Source organism: Hypanus sabinus, chromosome 11 (genome assembly GCF_030144855.1).
Source record: "Hypanus sabinus isolate sHypSab1 chromosome 11, sHypSab1.hap1, whole genome shotgun sequence".
Lineage (NCBI taxonomy): Eukaryota > Metazoa > Chordata > Chondrichthyes > Myliobatiformes > Dasyatidae > Hypanus > Hypanus sabinus.
Window position 1 is genome coordinate 104,118,425 of NC_082716.1, and position 20,310 is coordinate 104,138,734.

The window sequence follows — 20,310 nt, forward strand, 5'->3', positions numbered from 1 at the left end:
AGTGCCAATTATCCCTGCCCTTCCAGCTGCTGGCTGCCTGGGTATTTTCCGAGATGATGTCCCATTTTCAGGAGGCGAGATGATTTTAATTTCACCTTGAAACCACGCTGAACAAAGAGTTAAAAAAGATGCCAGTGAAAATTGATTGCACAGACCCTGCCGTGAACAAAGGCCTCGCCTTTCCAATTGCCCCATCCCCTGGCGACCTGAGGGATGGGGAGGGGGGTTATCAATTGGGATTGACCGAGGCCTCTCCAAGTATTTCCCGGGGAGAAAGGGGGTGGGTTTCGTGGGTGGGGGAGAGGGGAGAAAGGAAGCGTGTCGCCACTTTCTGCCCGTTCTTTACCTGCAGACCAAGATGATTGTGTATATATCATACTGAAGATCTCATTTTTGTTATACTGTTTAAAGAAGTTTTTTTTTAAAGAGGTTATTTTCAGCAGAATGTTCTGGAGCCTTAACATTGAGCATCAGAGAAAAATCGGTCACGTGTCAGTGATGAATGGCGACACGCAGTCTTTTGGTGTCCAACTCCGCTGTATAGGCAAAATCTACTCTGACGAGTGAACATTTTTGTATACATTTATATTAAACTATTTATTAAAGAAAATGTTTTGTAATAAACGGTGAAATCTTAAAAGAAGCTCACACTGGCCTCGTTCTGTCACTGCTCACCCACTCTTAGTCGGCTTGGGGAGGGGACACCTGAGCCCTCATGGGTCTTGTATCGGTGTGGGGATGGGACAGAGAGGGTCCTAACTAATTGTCCTTTTCCCTCACCACCCCCGCTGCCTATTCCACTACTGTCATGAGGGGTTCTAATACCCTTCCTGATTGGCCGAACCAGCTAAAATGTACATCAAAAACTGATCTCTCCTACCTACACAATGTCCATCTTCCTCACATCTATGTGCCTATCCAAACGTTTCTAATGCATTGCCTCTACCAGCTTATCAGGCAGCGCATCTCCCTCTTCCCCCCCCCCCCCCCCCTCACTGAAACCTCACCTCACATTCAATGCATACCCTCTGTTATTAGCCACTTCTACACGAACGATTCGGCAGGAAATCTGGAGCAATACGCACACAATACTGGAGGAACTCAGCAGGTCAGGCAGCATCTATGGAGAAGATCAAACAGTTGACGTTTCGGGCCATCATCAGGCCTCACCACCTAACTTATCTGTGCGCTTTTCAGCCAGTCCTTCCTCCCACACTCCCGATTGGCCATGGCCAATTATCTGCACTACAGTCACTCGAAGCAGCGCCGTGCGGTCGGCGGCTGGCTATCCTCCTCCCCAGACTCTGCGGGCCACAACGCGCAAAGGTAACCTTCTCCGAGCCGGTGTGACGGACAGGAATGTTTTGATGCTCGCTTCCAGAGTCACAGTGTCCTCTGCTGGTGTAAGTGGAATAGAGCAGGAACTCGGCATTGGAGGGCTCTTCGGCCCATCAAGCTCATTCCTCCAGATGTGGAGGTTCCCAACCTTTTTTTTATTCCATGGACTGATACCATCAAGTAAAGGGTTTCTGGACCCCAGGTTGGGGAACCCATGGTCCTGCGAAGAATAGTCGCCCCGCTCATTAGCCTAGCCCCATGATTTTCCGCCCGCTTTCACCCGTCACCAATAACAACCAAACCAATCATAAAATGTTACCATAAGACTTTAATCAGGCAGATGAATGTTAGAAAAATGGAGGGCTATATGGCAGGAAAGTGTTAGATTTGATCTTAAAGTGGTTAAAAGATCGGCACAACGTCATGGGCCTAAGACATAGTATAATTAGACCATTCAGCCCATCAAGTCTGCACCGCCATTTCATTGTGGCTGATTTTTTATCCTATTCGACCCGATGGAATTTGAATTCAGGTAGTTTAATCGAGGATGCACTGTTGGGAAGGGCGGTGTCTGGCCGAGCCAATGCAGAGAATAGCGGACGATTAGAGATATTGACGAGGGTTTCAAGTCACAGGAGTGGAATTAGGCCATTCCGCCCATTGAGACTACGCCATTACATTGTGGCTCTCAACCCCCAATCTCCTGCCTTCTCCCCGTAACCTTTGGCGCCCTAACTAATCAAGAACCTATCACCCTCCGCTTTAAAAATAACTCGGGCTCCACAGCCGTCTGTGGTAACGAATTCCACACCCACTGGCTAAAGAAATTCCTCCCCATTTCCGTTCTAAATGGACGTCTCGTCTATTCTGAATCTGTGCCCTCTGGTCCTAGACTCGCCCACCATAGGAAACATCCACTCTATTGATGCATTTCAATATTCGATAGGTTTCAATAAGATCACCCACCACCACCACCACCACCACCACCAACTTATTCTTCGGAACTCCAGGGAATACAGGCCCGGAGCCATCAATCACTCCTCGAACATTAACCGGCCTCATTTCTCTGGACCCTCTCCAATGCCAGCCCTAGATAAGGCACGTTGGTGGGCTGAGAAAGAACAGCGACTCTCCTGTGCACTGATTGGTTTTAATAGTTACTGATTGTCGTTAACTGGATTCTAAATGCTTCGGGGATTGTACTGGAGTGGGACTGGAGACGCCCCCAGTGCTTCGGGTGGGATCCTGTCTGTGGGGTACACCCTGCATCTCACCTGGCGCCTGTAAATTCGCCCCGGTGTGTGAACCAGCGCTGGAACAAGTTACGGGGAGGATTGGTTGGAAATGGGCTTGTTTTATGAGCTGGCATAAGTTCGATGGGCCGAATGGAAATGTAAACTCACTATGATATTCTACTGTCATGAGCTGCATATTTTATCTCCCCGCTCCACCTTACCCTTGGTGAAGGGTCTCTGGTTACCGCCCCCTCCCCGGTATATTATCCCCAAACCCTCTCCCCCAGACCTGCCGTCTCCCCCCGTAGGGAATCTGCAGGAGATCCCCCCCGAGTGTGATGCCGGTCTCCTCCCTGGAATCGGCCCCTCGCCCTCTGGTCGTCAGTCCTGGAGAAGCCCCGAACGTCCACTGACCATTTTCCTCCATAGACGCTGCCCGACCTGCTGAGCTCCTCCAGCTTTGTGCGTGTGTTGCTCCGGATTCCCAGCATCTGCAGATTCTCTTGTCTTTTTGTGTTCTGAAGCCGAGATTCCCCCGGGCATCTCTCGTCCAGTATCGGCACCAGCTACTCGTGGCTCCGGCGACCAACCCATATCCTCCCCGTCTCTGTGCGGCGCTCCCTCTGAACCGCCCCTCTCGGTCCAGATTGCTGCGCTCCCTCAAACCGTCTCTCCCTCTGCGCCATTCCCGCACACTGCGGCGATCCCTCCGCACTGCCCCCTCCCCTCACCGCCTCTATCGGCATCTCTCCACAACCTGCCGTCCCTCCCGTCCACTGCTGGACGCATCCTCTGCAAGTACCCCCCAGCCATTCCGGGACTCCCCCCCACGCCCCTCCGACGGCGCTGGCGCTCCCTCTACACTAGAATCCTCGGCACTAGGTGGCGTGAGGTTGATGCAGGTCTGGGAAAATTACAAAGGCGAGGGGGAGGGTTTCCTGTGGCCTCTGGGAGGGGTTCTGTCCCAGTCTCCGTCCAGAGCCTGCCCGATCTCTCAGCCACTCTCGGGGGGGGGGGGAAAGAAAACCTTCGGAAAACTCTCCGCAGAAGTTTCGCGGCAGCGAGAAGCCGCCGGGCGGAGATCTCGGGAAGATCTCGCCATCTCTTCCCCCTTTCGCCGGGGGCTGACATTCCGGTGGGCGAATCTCCAGCAGTCGGAAGGGAACCATGTTCAGTTGGATGAAGAAGAACGAGAAGAAGACCCCCGAGGTGATTCACACCGTGACCGAGGGGCTGAAGCGGCTCTACAAGAACAAACTCCTGCCGCTGGAGGAGTTCTACCGCTTCCATGACTTCCACTCGCCCTCCCTGGAGGACGCGGACTTCGACAACAAGCCCATGATCCTGGTGGTGGGTCAGTACTCCACCGGGAAGACCACCTTCATCCAATACCTGCTGGAAGAGGACTTCCCCGGGAGCAGGGTAGGACCTGAGCCCACCACCGACTCCTTCATCGCCGTCATGCACGGGGACGTGGAGAGCGTTATCCCGGGGAACGCGCTGATGGTGGATCCCAACAAACCCTTCCGAAAGCTTAATCCCTTCGGCAACTCCTTTCTCAACAGGTGAGAGGCTGCACCCCTCCCTACCCCCACCTGCACCCTCCCCCTAGTACACCCCCTCTCTCCTCTCGCACCTCCATCACCTCATGCTGCTGTAGTGCGTCGCTGGGCACAGTAGGGTCCCAGGAGGTGCAGCTCCAGTGGTAATTCCTAAGCCCCGGGGTTGGTCCCCCCTTGGAAAGAGTGGCCTCGGAATCCTCTCCGCCCCATCTTAGAGAGGTGAGGAAGTTTGACTTCACAGCTTTGCTGGAGATGAAGCATTCCCTCAGTGTAGAGCTCCCTCCCTGTCGCTCTCCCTCTCCCTCTGGCTGTCCCTCAGTGCCACATTCTCTCATAGCAGCTCCCCCTCTTCCCGCCCCCCTCATTTCCACTCTCTCTGCGAAGCTCCCTCACTGCAACATTCTCAATGTGAAGCTCCCTCACTGCAACATTCTCTCAGTGTGAAGCTCCCTCACTGCAACATTCTCAGTGTGAAGCTCCCTCACTACAACATTCTCCCAGTGTGAAGCTCCCTCACTACAACATTCTCCCAGCGTGGAGCTCCCTCACTGCAACATTCTCTCAGTGTGGAGCTCCCTCACTGCAACATTCTCTCAGTGTGGAGCTCCCTCACTGTAACATTCTCTCAATGTGGAGCCCCTTCATTGCAACATTCTCCCAGTGTGGAGCTCCCTCACTGCAACATTCTCTCAATGTGGAGCTCCCTCACTGCAACATTCTCTCAGTGTGGAGCTCCCTCATAGCAACATTCTATCAGTGTGGAGCTCCCTCATAGCAACATTATCTCAGCGTGGAGCTCCCTCAGTGTGAAGCTCCCTCATTGCAACATTCTAACAGTGTGAAGCTCCCTCAAGACAACATTCTCTCAGTGTGGACCTCCCTCAAGACAACATTCTCTCAGTGTGGACCTCCCTCACTGCAACATTCTCAGTGTGGACCTCCCTCACTGCAACATTCTCAGTGTGGACCTCCCTCACTGCAACATTCTCAGTGTGGAGCTCCCTCACTGCAACATTCTCAGTGTGAAGCTCCCTCACGGCAACATTCCCTCTGCGGCTCTCTCTCAGTGTGACGCACACCTGGCATCACAGTCCCTCGGTGGGGCACCAGCTAACGTTTTCCAAATGGAAAAGTTTAGTAGTGGTTTGCCCCTCCCCTCCCACACCCCGCCCCCCGGCCAAGAGTGTGGAAATGGGAACCCAGCCAAGGAGTTGCATAAAGGACGCACGAGGGGCGAGGGAGGAGCCAATGCTGGCACAAGCAGGAAGGGCAGAATGGCGTTGTGTGTCTGTGATTGTGGTTCTGTAGGGTGTGGGTCCTGTTAAAACTGGTCACCCCCCACCCCGTAACCCTCAGCACCGTTTGCTGTGCAGTCGGGATCAGCTAATCTCGGGTAAGATGGAGAAACGTGTGCAAGTCCTGTCCTGCTCGAATAGCTGGCCCACACTGACTTTGGCTCGGACCCATTGGACTGCGTTACAGGGGGAGAGACTGGCAGGCTGGGACTTCACTAGAGCAGGGCATGGGTGAACTTGGAGGGGGAAACGGTTACACCTTGAACAACACACACACACACACACACACACACACACACACACACACACACACACACACACACACACACACACACACACACACACACTAACATACACACACACACACCTATACACACACAAACATACACACACTAACATACACACACCTACCACACACAGACACACCTATACACACACACACACTAACATACACACACACACCTATACACACACAAACATACACACACTAACATACACACACATGCACACACCTATACACACACAAACATACACACACTAACATACACACACATGCACACACACACCCACCACACACAGACACACCTATACACACACACACAATACAGAGGAACTCAGCAGGTCAGGCAGTGCCGATGGAAATGAATAAGCATTTTGGCCCGAGACCCTTCTTCAGGACTGGAAAGGAAGGGGAAAGACGGCAGAATGGAAAGGTGTGTGTGTGTGTGTGGGGTGGGGGGGGGGGGGAGGAGGCTATCTGGAAGGTGATAGGTGAAGCCAGGTGGGTGGGAAAGGTCCAGGACTGGAGAAGAAAGAATCAGACTGGAGCATTTCCTTCACTAACGCGTGTAGGCAACAAACCGATGTGGTATTTTGATAACTATGTTTCAATATAATTGCTTTATTTTCTAATCCTGTGTATGTTATACGTAAGGCCATAAGGTATAGGAGCAGAATTAGGCCATTTGGCCCATCTAGTCTGCATCTCCATTTCATCTTGGCTGATCCATTTTCCCTCTCAGTCCCAATCTCCTGCCTTCTCCCTGTATCCCTTCACACTCTGAATAATTAAGAATCTGTCAAACTCTGACTGAGTCTCGAAAGCCGCCTGTGGCAACGAATTCCACGGATTCACCACCCTCTGGCTAAGGGAGTTCCTTCTCATCTCCGTTCTAAAAGAACGCCCCTCTCTTCCGAGGCAGTGTCCTCTGGTCTTAGATTCCCCCATCACGGGAAACATCCTCTCCACGTCCGCTGTATCCAGGCCTTTCAATGTTCTATAGGTTTCAATGAGGTCACCACTCGTTCGTCTGAGTTCCAGCGCGTACAAGCTCACAGCCATCAAATGCTCCTCATGTGACCAGCCTTTCAATCCCCAAATCATTTCTGTGAACCTCCGTTGAACCTTCTCCATTGTCGGTGAATCCTTTCTTGGATAGGGGGCCCAAAACTGCTCTCAATACTCCAAGTGAGGCCTCTCCAGTGCTTTGTAAAGCCTCAACACTATTCTGAGGAGGGGTCCGTAGGCTTCCCCGGACTGCCAAAAGGGTCCGTGGCATAAAAACGGTTAAGCAGGCCTGCATTGGAGCTGGGAGACTGAGGAGTGATCTTACTGAGGCGTATAAGATCACAGGGGGTGTAAAATAGGAGGGTGATGCTGTTTCTTTCCCCGGGGTTGGGGAGACGAGGATTTCCAGTAGTAATGCGATCTCCAGTCGAGTTAGATGTTCTCGTAAGGGGGTGCTTACTGGTGGGTCCTCAGTGGTTGTCGAGGCCGATCGGGGATCCATATAATCCAATCCAATTGAAGTGTAATTGGCATTCAACCATACATGAGTATAGCCAAACGAGACAGCGTTAACAGCCAAGGTACAAAACACAGTACCAACAGTCACACGCAGCACAAAGCACACGTAGCACATACAAGATAACAAGCACACGTATGATATCAGTGAAATACAGTCACGCAAAGTAAAACCGTGAGTCTGTGAATGCCGCAGAAATCTGCAGTCGAGGACAGTACGGCTTGTCTTCTGCCGAGTGAACACTGGGGGGCAGCACCGCGTCCAGCCTGGACACCATCCCGCACACTGGTCAAGAGTGAGTGGTGGCCGAGGATAGTGCTTGGGTCCTTAGTTGTTCAGTCTCTCCTTTGGCAGCAGCTGCTTGTCCTCCGCGGTACACCGGAGGTTGCTCACGGCTCCCTCTTGGACTGGTGTATCTATTGAGTGCAACACTTGCCCAGTTTTTGGAGGTAATGTTGGATTTCTTCAGGCTGATTTCGATGTCAGCTTTGAAGTGTTTCCTGTGGTCACCGGGGAGAGCTAGAGGGCACGGGTTAAAGGTGAGAGGGGAAGAGACTTGATAGAAACCCGCGGGGCAGTTCTTCCCCCCCCCCCCCACAGAGGGAGGGCCGTATGTGGGGTGAGCTGCCAGAGATGGTGGTTGAGGCAAGTAGAATGACAATGTTTAAAGGACAATCAGACAGTGTGGAGTTGTATGAGAGGTTGGTGAGGCCTAATTTGGTGTGTTGTATGAGGTTTTGGTCACCTACCTTCAGGAAAGATGTAAATAAGGTTGAAAGGGGCCAGGTTGATACCCTGGAACATAGAAGTTTGAGGGGATAGATAGAGGTATATTTGGGGTATAGATAGGATACATGCAAGCAGGCTTTTTCCACTGAGGTTGGGTGGGTTAAAGGTGAAACGTTTAAGGGGAACATGAGGGTAAACGTCTTCATTCAGATGGGGTGAGAGAGTGGATCGAGTTGCCAGAGCAAGTGGAACATGTGAGCTCGATTTTTAACTTTTAAGCAAATTTTGGAAAGGTACATGCAATGGCAGGGTTTTGGAGGGGCTACTGTCCTGGTGCAGATTGATGGGAGTAGAGTCAGCACTTCAAGTAGACTAGATGGGCCAAAGAGCCTGTGTCTGTGCTGTCCTATGACTCTAGGCTAGGTACATGGTTTAGAGCAGAGGTTCCCAACCTTTTCTATGCCATGGACCAACACCATTAATCGAGTGGTGCATGGGCCCAGGTTGGGAGCTTGGTTTGGAAGGATATGGGCCAATCACAGCAAAACTATTCCGGCTTGGTGGAGAGTGGGGAGACATACTTGCTGTCCAAGAGAACGTGCACAAAGTGCTGGAGGAGCTCAGCATCTGTGAAGGTGTTTTGGGCTGAGATCCTTCATCATGTCAGCTCTTTATTCCCCTCAGTAGATGCTGCCTGACCTACTGAGTTCCTCCAGCATTTTGTGTGTGTTTCTCTGCAATGCCAGCATCTGTAGAATCTCTTGTGTTGTTTGGTTAGAATGAACTAGGTGGGCTGAGGGGCCAGTTTCCTTGCTGTACGATTCCGTGACTCTGAGGAGCTTAGTGAAAGTGTCTCTCAGGCCAGCCTTGGCGAGAGCAAATCAGAATCAGCTTTAATATCATCGGCATGTGTCGTGAAATTGTTAACTTTGCAGCAACTGTACCAGCAATGCAGGATAAATGCAGAAAAAAATCGATTGCAGTGAGTATATAAGTATTTTAAATAAAGTAAGTAGTACAAAAAGAGGGGAAAAAAGTGAGGTAGTGTTCACGGGTTCAATGTCCATTCAGAAATCAGATAGCAGAGGGGAAGAAGCTGTTCCTGAATCACTGAGTGTGTGTCTTCAGGCTCCTGTACCTCCTCCCTGATGGCAGAGGGGAAGAAGCTGTTCCTGAATCGCTGAGTGTGTGTCTTCAGGCTCCTGTACCTCCTCCCTGATGACAGAGGGGAAGAAGCTGTTCCTGAATCACTGAGTGTGTGTCTTCAGGCTCCTGTACCTCCTCCCTGATGGCAGAGGGGAAGAAGCTGTTCCTGAATCACTGAGTGTGTGTCTTCAGGCTCCTGTACCTCCTCCCTGATGGCAGAGGGGAAGAAGCTGTTCCTGAATCACTGAGTGTGTGTCTTCAGGCTCCTGTACCTCCTCCCTGATGGCAGAGGGGAAGAAGCTGTTCCTGAATCACTGAGTGTGTGTCTTCAGGCTCCTGTACCTCCTCCCTGATGGCGGAGGGGAGGAAGCTGTTCCTGAATCACTGAGTGTGTGTCTTCAGGCTCCTGTACCTCCTCCCTGATGGCAGAGGGGAAGAAGCTGTTCCTGAATCACTGAGTGTGTGTCTTCAGGCTCCTGTACCTCCTCCCTGATGGCAGAGGGGAAGAAGCTGTTCCTGAATCACTGAGTGTGTGTCTTCAGGCTCCTGTACCTCCTCCCTGATGGCAGAGGGGAAGAAGCTGTTCCTGAATCACTGAGTGTGTGTCTTCAGGCTCCTGTACCTCCTCCCTCATGGTAGCAATGAGAAGAGGGCATGAGCTGGGTGATGAGGGTCCTAATTCTACAAGTTTACAATCCTGTGCAGTAGCCACCCCATACGTGACGGTGATGCAGCCTGTTAGAATGCTCAGCACAGTACATCTGCAGAGCTTTTAGAGTCAGTGTTCACACACCCACACCATTGCCAGAAGTTAATATGCTTCAAGTGGGGTTTTGTACAACCATTTATAGAAGAGTTACTGAATTCCACAGCATGATAGACAAATCAGCCCTCCACAAGAGCTGACAATTATGCCCTTCCTTTTTTTTATTAACTCTGACTCTTTTTTTTCCCATTTCAAATATTTATGCACTTAGAAAGTTCTTGTTGAAACAGGTCCCACGGTGATCTCAGCCCGCGCTAAGCAGAAATTCACCTTGGCCATTAATAATTGCTCATGCCATTGGAAGCGATCACTCCCAGGGTTTAGGCAGCTCCTCACAGCCTCCCCTGCTCCGCCGGATGACACCCTCAGAAGGTGGTTCAGCAGCCGAGAGAATATTTGCATTTGATCAGAGCTGAGAGTGGTGTCATGGTGGGGGGGGGGGGGGGGGAGTGCGTGAGAGTTGGGTTGGAAGAAGTCTACTTTCAGCCTAAGGCAGGCAAAGGGACTGATTGGACTGCTCTACTAGGATGCAATCTGGATCTGATGGACTGAGTGGCCTCTTACTGTGTTGTGATAAATAGCAATTCACCACCGTTCATCAGAAAGGTTAAAACACAAGAGGTTTCTGCAGACGCTGGAAATCCAGAGCCGCAGACACACAAAACACTGGAGGAACTCAGCAGGTCGGGCAGCGTCGATGGAGGGGGGATAAGCAGTCAACAGTTCAGGCTGAGAATGCAATGGGTTTTAATTTAATACCAGAGAAATGAATACAATATACATCCTGATTCTTTTTCTTCACAAACATCCATAGAAACAGAGAAGTGCCCCGGAGAATGAATGACAGTTAAACGGTAGAACGCCAAGGCCTCCCCCCAGCTACCCCTCCCGCACACAAGCAGTAGGAAGTCAATGACACCCCTACACTCGCAAAAAAGCATCGGCACCCCCCACCGAGCACTCCAGCGTGCAGCAAAGCATCAATAAAGACACAGACTTTCAGTACCCCAAAGACTACTTGTTCACCCGGTAATTTGACACACCACATTCTCCCTCTCTGGAGGTGTCCCCGTCTCACAGCGAGAGGGGAGACATAAATGTCTCTGATTCATGATGTTAAAAGTCTGTTGCATCGCTTTTTCCGAGCTCTGTGCTCAGAGAGTTGGCCCCAGAAAGGCTCAGGTCCCTGGACACACAAACCCCGGACACGCTAACCCGCTGCTCCTGATGTTCCGCGTTCTCCCACGACGCCTCAGTCAGGGGCACCGGCCTAGAATCAGCTCATTTCCAGGGCCGCGAAAATCTGGCACCCTGAAGTACCCAGGCCGGCTATCGAAGCGGCTGGTCGTGAGGCCCCGAGAGTGGGTCCCATTCCCGTAAAGAACTCCAGATCAGGGTCTTCGAAAGAACCCTGAAAAGGAAATAAAATATCAAAGGTAGGAAGAATGGTGTTTGTGTTAAATGAGAAATCAATAAATAAGTTAGTTTTAAAATCTTAAATCTTTAAACTTTCTTCTGACCGGTTCACCTGGCCACGCAGAGACCGACCCCTCCTTCAAGGGGCAGGAATTACCCTGACTGGAAGTGGGAAGGGTGACCATCCAGCTGGAGCTACAAAACCCTCAGGTCCCACACCACCAGGTTCAGGAACTGTTATTACCCCACAACCATCAGACTCCTGAACCGGTGTGGATAACTTCACTCTCCACAATCAGCCTCAGGTCCCACACCACCAGGTTCAGGAACAGTTATTACCCCACAACCATCAGACTCCTGAACCAGTGTGGATAACTTCACTCACCAAAATGAGCCTCAGGTCCCACACCACCAGGTTCGGGAACAGTTATTACCCCACAACCATCAGGCTCCTGAACCAGTGTGGTTAACTTCACTCTCCACAATCAGCCTCAGGTCCCACACCACCAGGTTCAGGAACAGTTATTACCCCACAACCATCAGGCTCCTGAACCAGTGTGGATAACTTCACTCTCCACAATCAGCCTCAGGTCCCACACCACCAGGTTCAGGAACAGTTATTACCCCACAACCATCAGGCTCCTGAACTGGTGTGGATAACTTCACTCACCACAATGAGCCTCAGGTCCAACACCACCAGGTTCAGGAACAGTTATTACCCCACAACCATCAGACTCCTGAACCAGTGTGGATAACTTCACTCTCCACAATCACCCTCTGGTCCCACACCACCAGGTTCAGGAACAGTTATTACCCCACAACCATCAGGCTCCTGAACCAGTGTGGATAACTTCACTCCCCACAATGAGCCTCAGGTCCCACACCACCAGGTTCAGGAACAGTTATTACCCCACAACCATCAGGCCCCTGAAGCAGTGTGGATAACTTCACTCACCACAATGAGCCTCAGGTCCCACAGCACCAGGTTCAGGAACAGTTATTACCCCACAACCATCAGGCCCCTGAACCAGTGTGGATAACTTCACTCACCACAATGAGCCTCAGGTCCCACACCACCAGGTTCAGGAACAGTTATTACCCCACAACCATCAGGCTCCTGAACCAGTGTGGATAACTTCACTCACCACAATGAGCCTCAGGTCCCACACCACCAGGTTCAGGAACAGTTATTACCCCACAACCATCAGGCTCCTGAACCAGTGTGGATAACTTCACTCACCACAATGAGCCTCAGGTCCCACACCACCAGGTTCAGGAACAGTTATTACCCCACAACCCTCAGGCTCCTGAACCAGTGCGGATAACTTCACTCACCACAATCAGCCTCAGGTCCCACACCACCAGGTTCAGCAACAGTTATTACCCCACAACCATCAAACTCCTGAACCAGTGCGGATAACTTCACTCACCACAATCAGCCTCAGGTCCCACACCACCAGGTTCAGGAACAGTTATTACCCCACAACCATCAGGCCCCTGAACCAGTGCGGATAACTTCACTCCCCACAATGAGCCTCAGGTCCCACACCACCAGGTTCAGGAACAGTTATTACCCCACAACCATCAGGCCCCTGAACCAGTGCGGATAACTTCACTCACCACAATCAGCCTCAGGTCCCACACCACCAGGTTCAGGAACAGTTATTACCCCACAACCATCAAACTCCTGAACCGGTGTGGATAACTTCACTCTCCACAATCAGCCTCAGGTCCCACACCACCAGGTTCAGGAACAGTTATTACCCCACAACCATCAAACTCCTGAACCAGTGTGGAGAACTTCACTCACCACAATGAGCCTCAGGTCGCACACCACCAGGTTCAGGAACAGTTATTACCCCACAACCATCAAACTCCTGAACCAGTGAGGATAACTTCACTCACCACAACTCTGAACTGATTTTACAATCTACAGGCTCGCTTTCAAGAACTCTTCAACTCATGTTCTCAGTGTTATTTTATTTATCTATTATTTTTTTTAATTTTCTTCTCGTATTTGCAGGATGTGTTATCTTTGCACTTTGGTCGTTTGTCAGTCTTTGTGTGTAAATTTTTATTGATTCTGTTGTATTTCTTTGTATCTACTATAAATGCCAACAAAAAACTGAATGGTGACATATAGCAAACATGAGGAAATCTGCAGATGCTGGAAATTCAAGCAACACACACAAAATGCTGGTGGAACACAACAGGCCAGGCAGCATCTATAGGGAGAAGCGCTGTCGACGTTTTGGGCCGAGACCCTTCGTCAGGACTAACTGAAAGGAGAGATACTAAGATGTTTGAAAGTAGTGGGGGGAGGGGGGAATGTGAAATGATAGGAGAAGACCGGAGGGGGTGGGATGAAGCTAAGAGCTGGAAAGGTGATTGGCAAAAGGGATACAGAGCTGGAGAAGGGAAAGGATCATGGGACGGGAGGCTTCAGAAGAAAGAAAGGGGGAGGGGAGCACTAGAGATGGAGAACAGGCAGAGTGATGGGCAGAGAGAAAGAGAAAAAAAACAAACAACTAAATATGTCAGGGATGGGGTAAGAAGGGGGGAGGGGCATTAACGGAAGTTAGATAAGTCAATGTTCATGCCATCAGGTTGGAGGCTACCCAGCCGGTATATAAGGTGTTGTTCCTCCAACCTGAGTGTGGCTTCATCTTGACAGTAGAGGAGGCCATGGATAGACATATCAGAATGGGAATGGGACATGGAATTAAAATGTGTGGCCAGTGGGAGATCCTGCTTTCTCTGGCAGACTGAGCATAGGTGTTCAGCGAAACAGTCTCCCAGTCTGCGTCGGGACTCACCAATATATTAAAGGCCACACCGGGAGCACCGGACGCAGTATACCACACCGGCCGACTCACAGGTGAAGTGTTGCCTCACCTGGAAGGACTGTCTGGGGCCCTGAATGGTGGTGAGGGGGGAAGTGTGAGGGCAGGTGTAGCACTTGTTCCGCTTACAAGAATAAGTGCCTGGAGGGAGATCGGTGGGAAGGGATGGGGTGGGGGGGACGAGTGGACAAGGGAGTTGCATAGGGAACGATCCCTGCGGAAAGCAGAAGTGGGGGGAAGGGAAAGATGTGCTTGGTAGTGGGATCCCGTTGGAGGTGGCGGAAGTTATGGAAAATTATACGTTGGACCCGGAGACTGGTGGGGTGGTAGGTGAGGACACCGGGAACCCTATCCCGAGTGGGGTGGCGGGCGGATGGGGTGAGGGCACGGAGAGAACGTACAAACCCCTTACAGGCAGTGGTGGGAATTGAACCAGGGACACCCGTACTGTAAGGACTCATGCTTGCCATTGTCCTACCCTACCACCATCTGCGTGGTCACGCTGTTCTTGCAGACAGCAGCAGGACTCGAAGCTTATTCGTCTGATCGCTTTCGTTGTAAAGCGTAACGATAGCGTGCTGCCCTGTTCTGCAGTTCCTCTTGGCTCCGTGGCTAGAATTACTCAACAGGGTTCGGGTGGACCCCCGGGGTTCAGGGGGTGCGTGGAGCTCCAGGTAAACCATCTCCTCTGGCCGGAGTCTGCATCTGCTCCCTCCACAGTCTGTGACCATGAGGAACTCCAGATGCTTGGCCTTGTGTCCTCTGTTCCCTGAACCCGGGGAGATCATCAGTCAGATGGGGAAAGGGGCTCGAGGATGGTGGCAAAGCCCAGGTCAGGCTCAGGAGGAGCCAGCACACTGAGAACCTCGGGTCCGTGTGCTCTGTGTATGCAGAGGTCCTGTGTAAGAGAGGTTTTCGCCTCTTCCCAGACCACCCTGCCGGTTCTCCATTTCCCAGACCACCCTGTCGGTTCTCCGTTTCCCAGACCATCCTGCCGGTTCTCCATTTCCCAGACCATCCTGCCGGTTCTCCGTTTCCCAGCCCACCCTGCGGGTTCTCCATTCCCCAGACCACCCTGTCGGTTCTCCATTTCCCAGACCACCCTGCCGGTTCTCCATTTCCCAGACCACCCTGTCGGTTCTCCATTTCCCAGACCATCCTGCCGGTTCTCCATTTCCCAGACCACCCTGCCGGTTCTCCATTCCCCAGACCACCCTGCCGGTTCTCCGTTTCCCAGGCCACCCTGCCGGTTCTCCATTTCCCAGACCACCCTGTCGGTTCTCCATTTCCCAGACCACCCTGCCGGTTCTCCATTTCCCAGACCACCCTGCCGGTTCTCCATTTCCCAGACCACCCTATCGGTTCTCCATTTCCCAGACCACCCTGTCGGATAACCATTTCCCAGACCACCCTGTCGGATAACCATTTCCCAGACCACCCTGCCGGTTCTCCATTTCCCAGACCACCCTGTCGGTTCTCCATTTCCCAGACCACCCTGTCGGTTCTCCATTTCCCAGACCACCCTGTCGGATAACCATTTCCCAGACCACCCTGTCGGATAACCATTTCCCAGACCACCCTGCCGGTTCTCCATTTCCCAGGCCACCCTGCCGGTTCTCCGTTTCCCAGCCCACCCTGTCGGTTCTCCGTTTCCCAGACCACCCTGTCGGTTCTCCTCTACCCAGACCATCCTGCCGGTTCTCCATTTCCCAGACCACCCTGCCAGTTCTCCGTTTCCCAGACCACCCTGTCGGTTCTCCGTTTCCCAGACCACCCTGCCGGTTCTCCATTTCCCAGACCACCCTGTCGGTTCTCCGTTTCCCAGACCACCCTGCCGGTTCTCCATTTCCCAGACCACCCTGCCGGTTCTCCATTTCCCAGACCACCGTGCCGGTTCTCCTCTACCCAGACCACCCTGTCGGTTCTCCATTTCCCAGACCATCCTGCCGGTTCTCCATTTCCCAGACCACCCTGTCGGTTCTCCATTTCCCAGACCACCGTGCCGGTTCTCCTCTACCCAGACCACCCTGTCGGTTCTCCATTTCCCAGACCACCGTGCCGGTTCTCCTCTACCCAGACCACCGTGTCGGTTCTCCATTTCCCAGACCATCCTGCCGGTTCTCCATTTCCCAGGCCATCCTGCCGGTTCTCCATTTCCATAACACTTTCAGCCTCTGAAACACCTCGTACATACTAAGAGGTGAGAAAGTGCTGTAGAAATTAACCTCTTTTTGTCCCTATAGGAAACCCACCAGGGTTCTCCGTCACCCTGTAGAGAAGGTCATCTGTTGTGACTACCTGGTCCAGACTATATCTGACTCCCGTGCTGTGACTCCTATTGCTTTAGAAAAGCTCCAGGAGCCCACTCGCCTGCACAAGAAAGTTCAAAGTGTGAACACATGGTACAACCTTGAGATTCGTCTCCTTACAGGCAGCCGCAGAACAAGGATTCACAAAAGAACCCATTAACAAAATGCATTGAACACCCAATGAACAGGGGGAGAAAAATCAGACAAACCACAACCGCAGGCAGATAGCGTTCTGAACCAAAGTCTACACAGAGAGTCCCAAACATAATTCAGCGTAGTTCAGCGCAGAGGCAAGAAGACCTCGTGGAGAACAGTACAGCATAGTACAGGCCCTTCGGCCCACAATGTTGTGCTGACCCTTTAGCCTACTCTAAGATCAATCTAACCCTTCCCTCCCACGTAACTCTCCATTTTCCTATCATCCTTGTTCCTATCTCAGAGTTTCTTAAATGCCCCTAATGTATTTGCCTTCACCACCACCCCGGCAGGGTGTTCCACACACCCACCACTCTCCGTGAGGAATTTACTTCCGACATCCCCCCCCCCCCCCACCATATTGTCTTCCAATCACCTTAAAATTATGCCTCTTTCTATGAGCCATTTCCGCTCTAGGAACATGCCCTTGGCTGTCCGCTCGATCTACACCTCTGTAAAGTCTGTCAGTAGCTGCCAGTCCTGCCCTCGTCCCGGGGAAGACATGTTTAACAAAATTAACTGAGGGCGGTTGGTGACGACTTCTGAAGGCTTTGCTGACTCGCTGTTGATACGTCTGTGAGAAAAATCAGGAATGCTGAAAGAGTGAATAATGGCAATGTGTGCTGGGGAAGGAGATTGCCTTATTAGTCAAGAATGCAGAATCAGGCTGATAGCAAAACATTTACAGCCACTGCTATGCCAAGAATGTTCTTCTGGCAACCCTTGTAATGGGTCTTTGCTAAGACTTGGAGACAGTGGCTGTGGGAACAGGACAGGGCAGATAGTCCTTTTCACCGAGGAACCTTAGATACGGGCCAGGACAGGCAACGGGGGACTTCACCCCTCCTGTCCTCCAACCTTGGCAACTCATCTCAGGCCCAGCCTTCACATCGGGTTAACTGGAGGAGCTTAGATTAGAGCCAGCCTTCTGTGGAAGGTAAACATCTCCATGAAACCGTTCACTGCTTTAACATGTTCAGGTCGTGTTGGGCATTGGTGACCAGCCAAAGAGGGACCTCCACTCGGGGGGGGGGGGGGGGGGCAACTGATCTCCCCGAGCGAGTACTGAATGATGCTTCCTTGTAAAATCCCTTGCAGTCAAATCCATTTACAAACTCTAGCCCCCCCCACTACAGTCCCACCCAATCCCTTACCTCCCAACCTCTCTCAGCTTCACCAAACCTGTTCTCCAATCTCAACCCAACTCTGTAATCCTCAACCCCAAAACGTCAGATCTGCTGACCAGCTCATAAATCCCCACCTCCCACCTCTAAGGGGCAATGAACCGTGAACACCACCTCACTTACTGTGACACAGACCCTTCCGGCCATTTGAGTCACGCCACCCAGCAATGCCCCGATTTAACCTGAGCCCAATCAGGGAACAATTACAATGTCCAATTAACCCCAACTGGTATGTCTTTGGACTGGGGGACGAAACCAAATATCTCCAGATCTAATATCCTAACGTCTCCAGGTGTGATTCAGGGCCACACCTGGATCACGGACGTTCAGACATTTTATTGTGCTGGAACAGTCCCGATGAAAGGTCTCGGCCTGAAACTTACTGCCTGTTGTTGCTTAGGGCAGCAATGAAGGTCCTCCATCTCCGGCGGTGTTCAGGGCTTCCTTCATCGTGTCAGTAGCTTCCTCTCGGTTTTCACTACCGTCAGTCATACAAGTCCCGGGTAGAGACTCAGGAATACCGTCACACTCAGATAGAGAAGGATTCTTCATTGCTGTTTCCATAACAATTTTGTTTGACCAGTCAGGGTTGTTAGCCCTGAGCTGAACCCCTGAACCTGGAGGACCGGCGGACCACTCTTAGTCTGACCTCTACCCTTTGACCTGTTTGGCACACCGACCCTACCAAGAGCCAAAGCACGAAGCCCTGACTCCAGTCAACATCACTCTCCGGGTCATTGAGGTACGCAAGCCTCCAAACCCGACGGCAAGGCTGCGGTTGACTCTTTCTTCCTCTTTATCGATGCTGCCTGGCCTGTTGAGTTCCTCCAGCACTGTGTGTGTGTTTTACAGAAATACATACTGGTGTCCTTGTTCGCTCTGAGTACAGTTGGGATTGTATCATTCCACACTAATTAGGTGCCGGATAAGTACTTTAAAAATTAGATTTATTTGTCACTTGTACATTGAAACTTAGAGTGAAATGTGCTTTTTGCATCAACAACACACACAGTCCAAGGATGTGCTGGGGGCAGCCCGTAAGTCTCACTGCACACATCAGTACAAACAAAGCATGGGTATAATTTACCAACATCCTAACCGGTACATCTTTGGTCTGTGGGAGGAAACCGGAGCTCCTGGAGGAAATTCACACGGTCACGGGGAGAATGTACAAACTCCTTACAGGCAGCGGCAGGAATCGAACCCTGGTTAATGATTGGAACCCGCCGAAAGGTTTTGGCCTGAAGCGTTGACTGTGCTTTTTCCCGTAGACCTGCTGAGTTCCAGCTCCCCAGCGAGCTGCTCGTCTCTCACTCTGCAGCTCGGAGAGCCGTTCGAGTCTCAGACACACCTCGCTGAGACGTGTCATTCCCCACCCCCAGGCACCGGATCACGTTGATCTGTCATCTCCTTTCTCGCAGGTTAACGTGCGCCCAGCTGCCGAACAAGGTGCTGGAGAGCATCAGTATCATCGACACCCCGGGGATTCTGTCGGGAGCCAAGCAGAGGGTGAGCAGAGGTAAGAAAGCTGGCCCAGTGGCTTAACGGTTTCGGTCGATAGCCCACTGCTGACGGGCGAAGCAGACTCCTGGGATTCAGTGTCGGGGCTCATCTGAATGGAGGAAAGCTGTGTCCACATTTTCCCATCACACACACCCTCTACGCCGTCCCATCACTCACTCTCCCTCCAAGTCGTCCCATCACTCACTCTCCCTCGACGCCGTCCCATCACACACACTCTCTACGCTGTTCTGTCACACGCTCCCTCTACATTGTCCCGACACACTCTCCCTCCGCACCGTCCCATCATACACTCCCAGGGCCAGAGACTTCCTCCGCACCGTCCCATCATACACTCCCATGGTCAGAAACTTCCTCCGCACCGTCCCATCATACACTCCCAGGGTCAGAAACTTCCTCCGCACCGTCCCATCATACACTCCCAGGGGCAGAAACTTCCTCCGCACCGTCCCATCATACACTCCCAGGGCCAGAAACTTCCTCCGCACCGTCCCATCATACACTCCCAGGGCCAGAAACTTCCTCCGCACCGTCCCATCATACACTCCCAGGGTCAGAGACTTCCTCCGCACCGTCCCATCATACACTCCCAGGGCCAGAGACTTCCTCCGCACCGTCCCATCATACACTCCCAGGGCCAGACACAGAGCGAAGCTCCCTCCAGAGCATCTGATCACACACTCCCAAGATCAGGCATCGAGCAGATCTCCCTCCACACTGTCCCATCACACACGGTTGTGGTCGGAGACAGAGTGAAGCTCCCTCTGCACCATCTTTGAAGGGGAAGGAACCTTCAAGAAGTCCTACCAGGATGGATGAATGGTCTTGGTCCAAAATGTCGACTGTTTATTCATTTCCATCGATTAAGCCTGACCTGCTGAGTTCCTCCAGCATTTTGTGCTGAAGACCTGGATTGTTATTCCTGGCCCCAGAACGTCCCCTGACATCTTACAACCCATGAGTGCA

General features: G+C 51.9%; 1 protein-coding gene and 1 long non-coding RNA gene across 2 annotated transcripts in view; one reads left to right on the plus strand and one right to left on the minus strand.

Annotated features, from left to right (window-relative positions):
• The first annotated feature begins 3,576 nt into the window (after window positions 1–3,576).
• The window catches only part of LOC132402238 (EH domain-containing protein 2-like), a 66,812-nt gene continuing 50,078 nt past the window's right edge, over window positions 3,577–20,310 (plus strand). The window contains exons 1-2 of the mRNA XM_059985005.1: window positions 3,577–4,138; window positions 19,245–19,342. Of these exons, the coding sequence (XP_059840988.1) occupies window positions 3,741–4,138; window positions 19,245–19,342 (496 nt within the window). The 5' untranslated portion in view covers window positions 3,577–3,740. The remainder of the gene's footprint in view (window positions 4,139–19,244; window positions 19,343–20,310) is intronic.
• Window positions 10,607–17,583, minus strand: LOC132402235 (uncharacterized). Its single transcript, XR_009514853.1, has 2 exons — window positions 17,016–17,583; window positions 10,607–11,287 (listed from the first exon to the last, which is right to left on the minus strand). It is a non-coding gene; the product is annotated as an uncharacterized LOC132402235 (long non-coding RNA).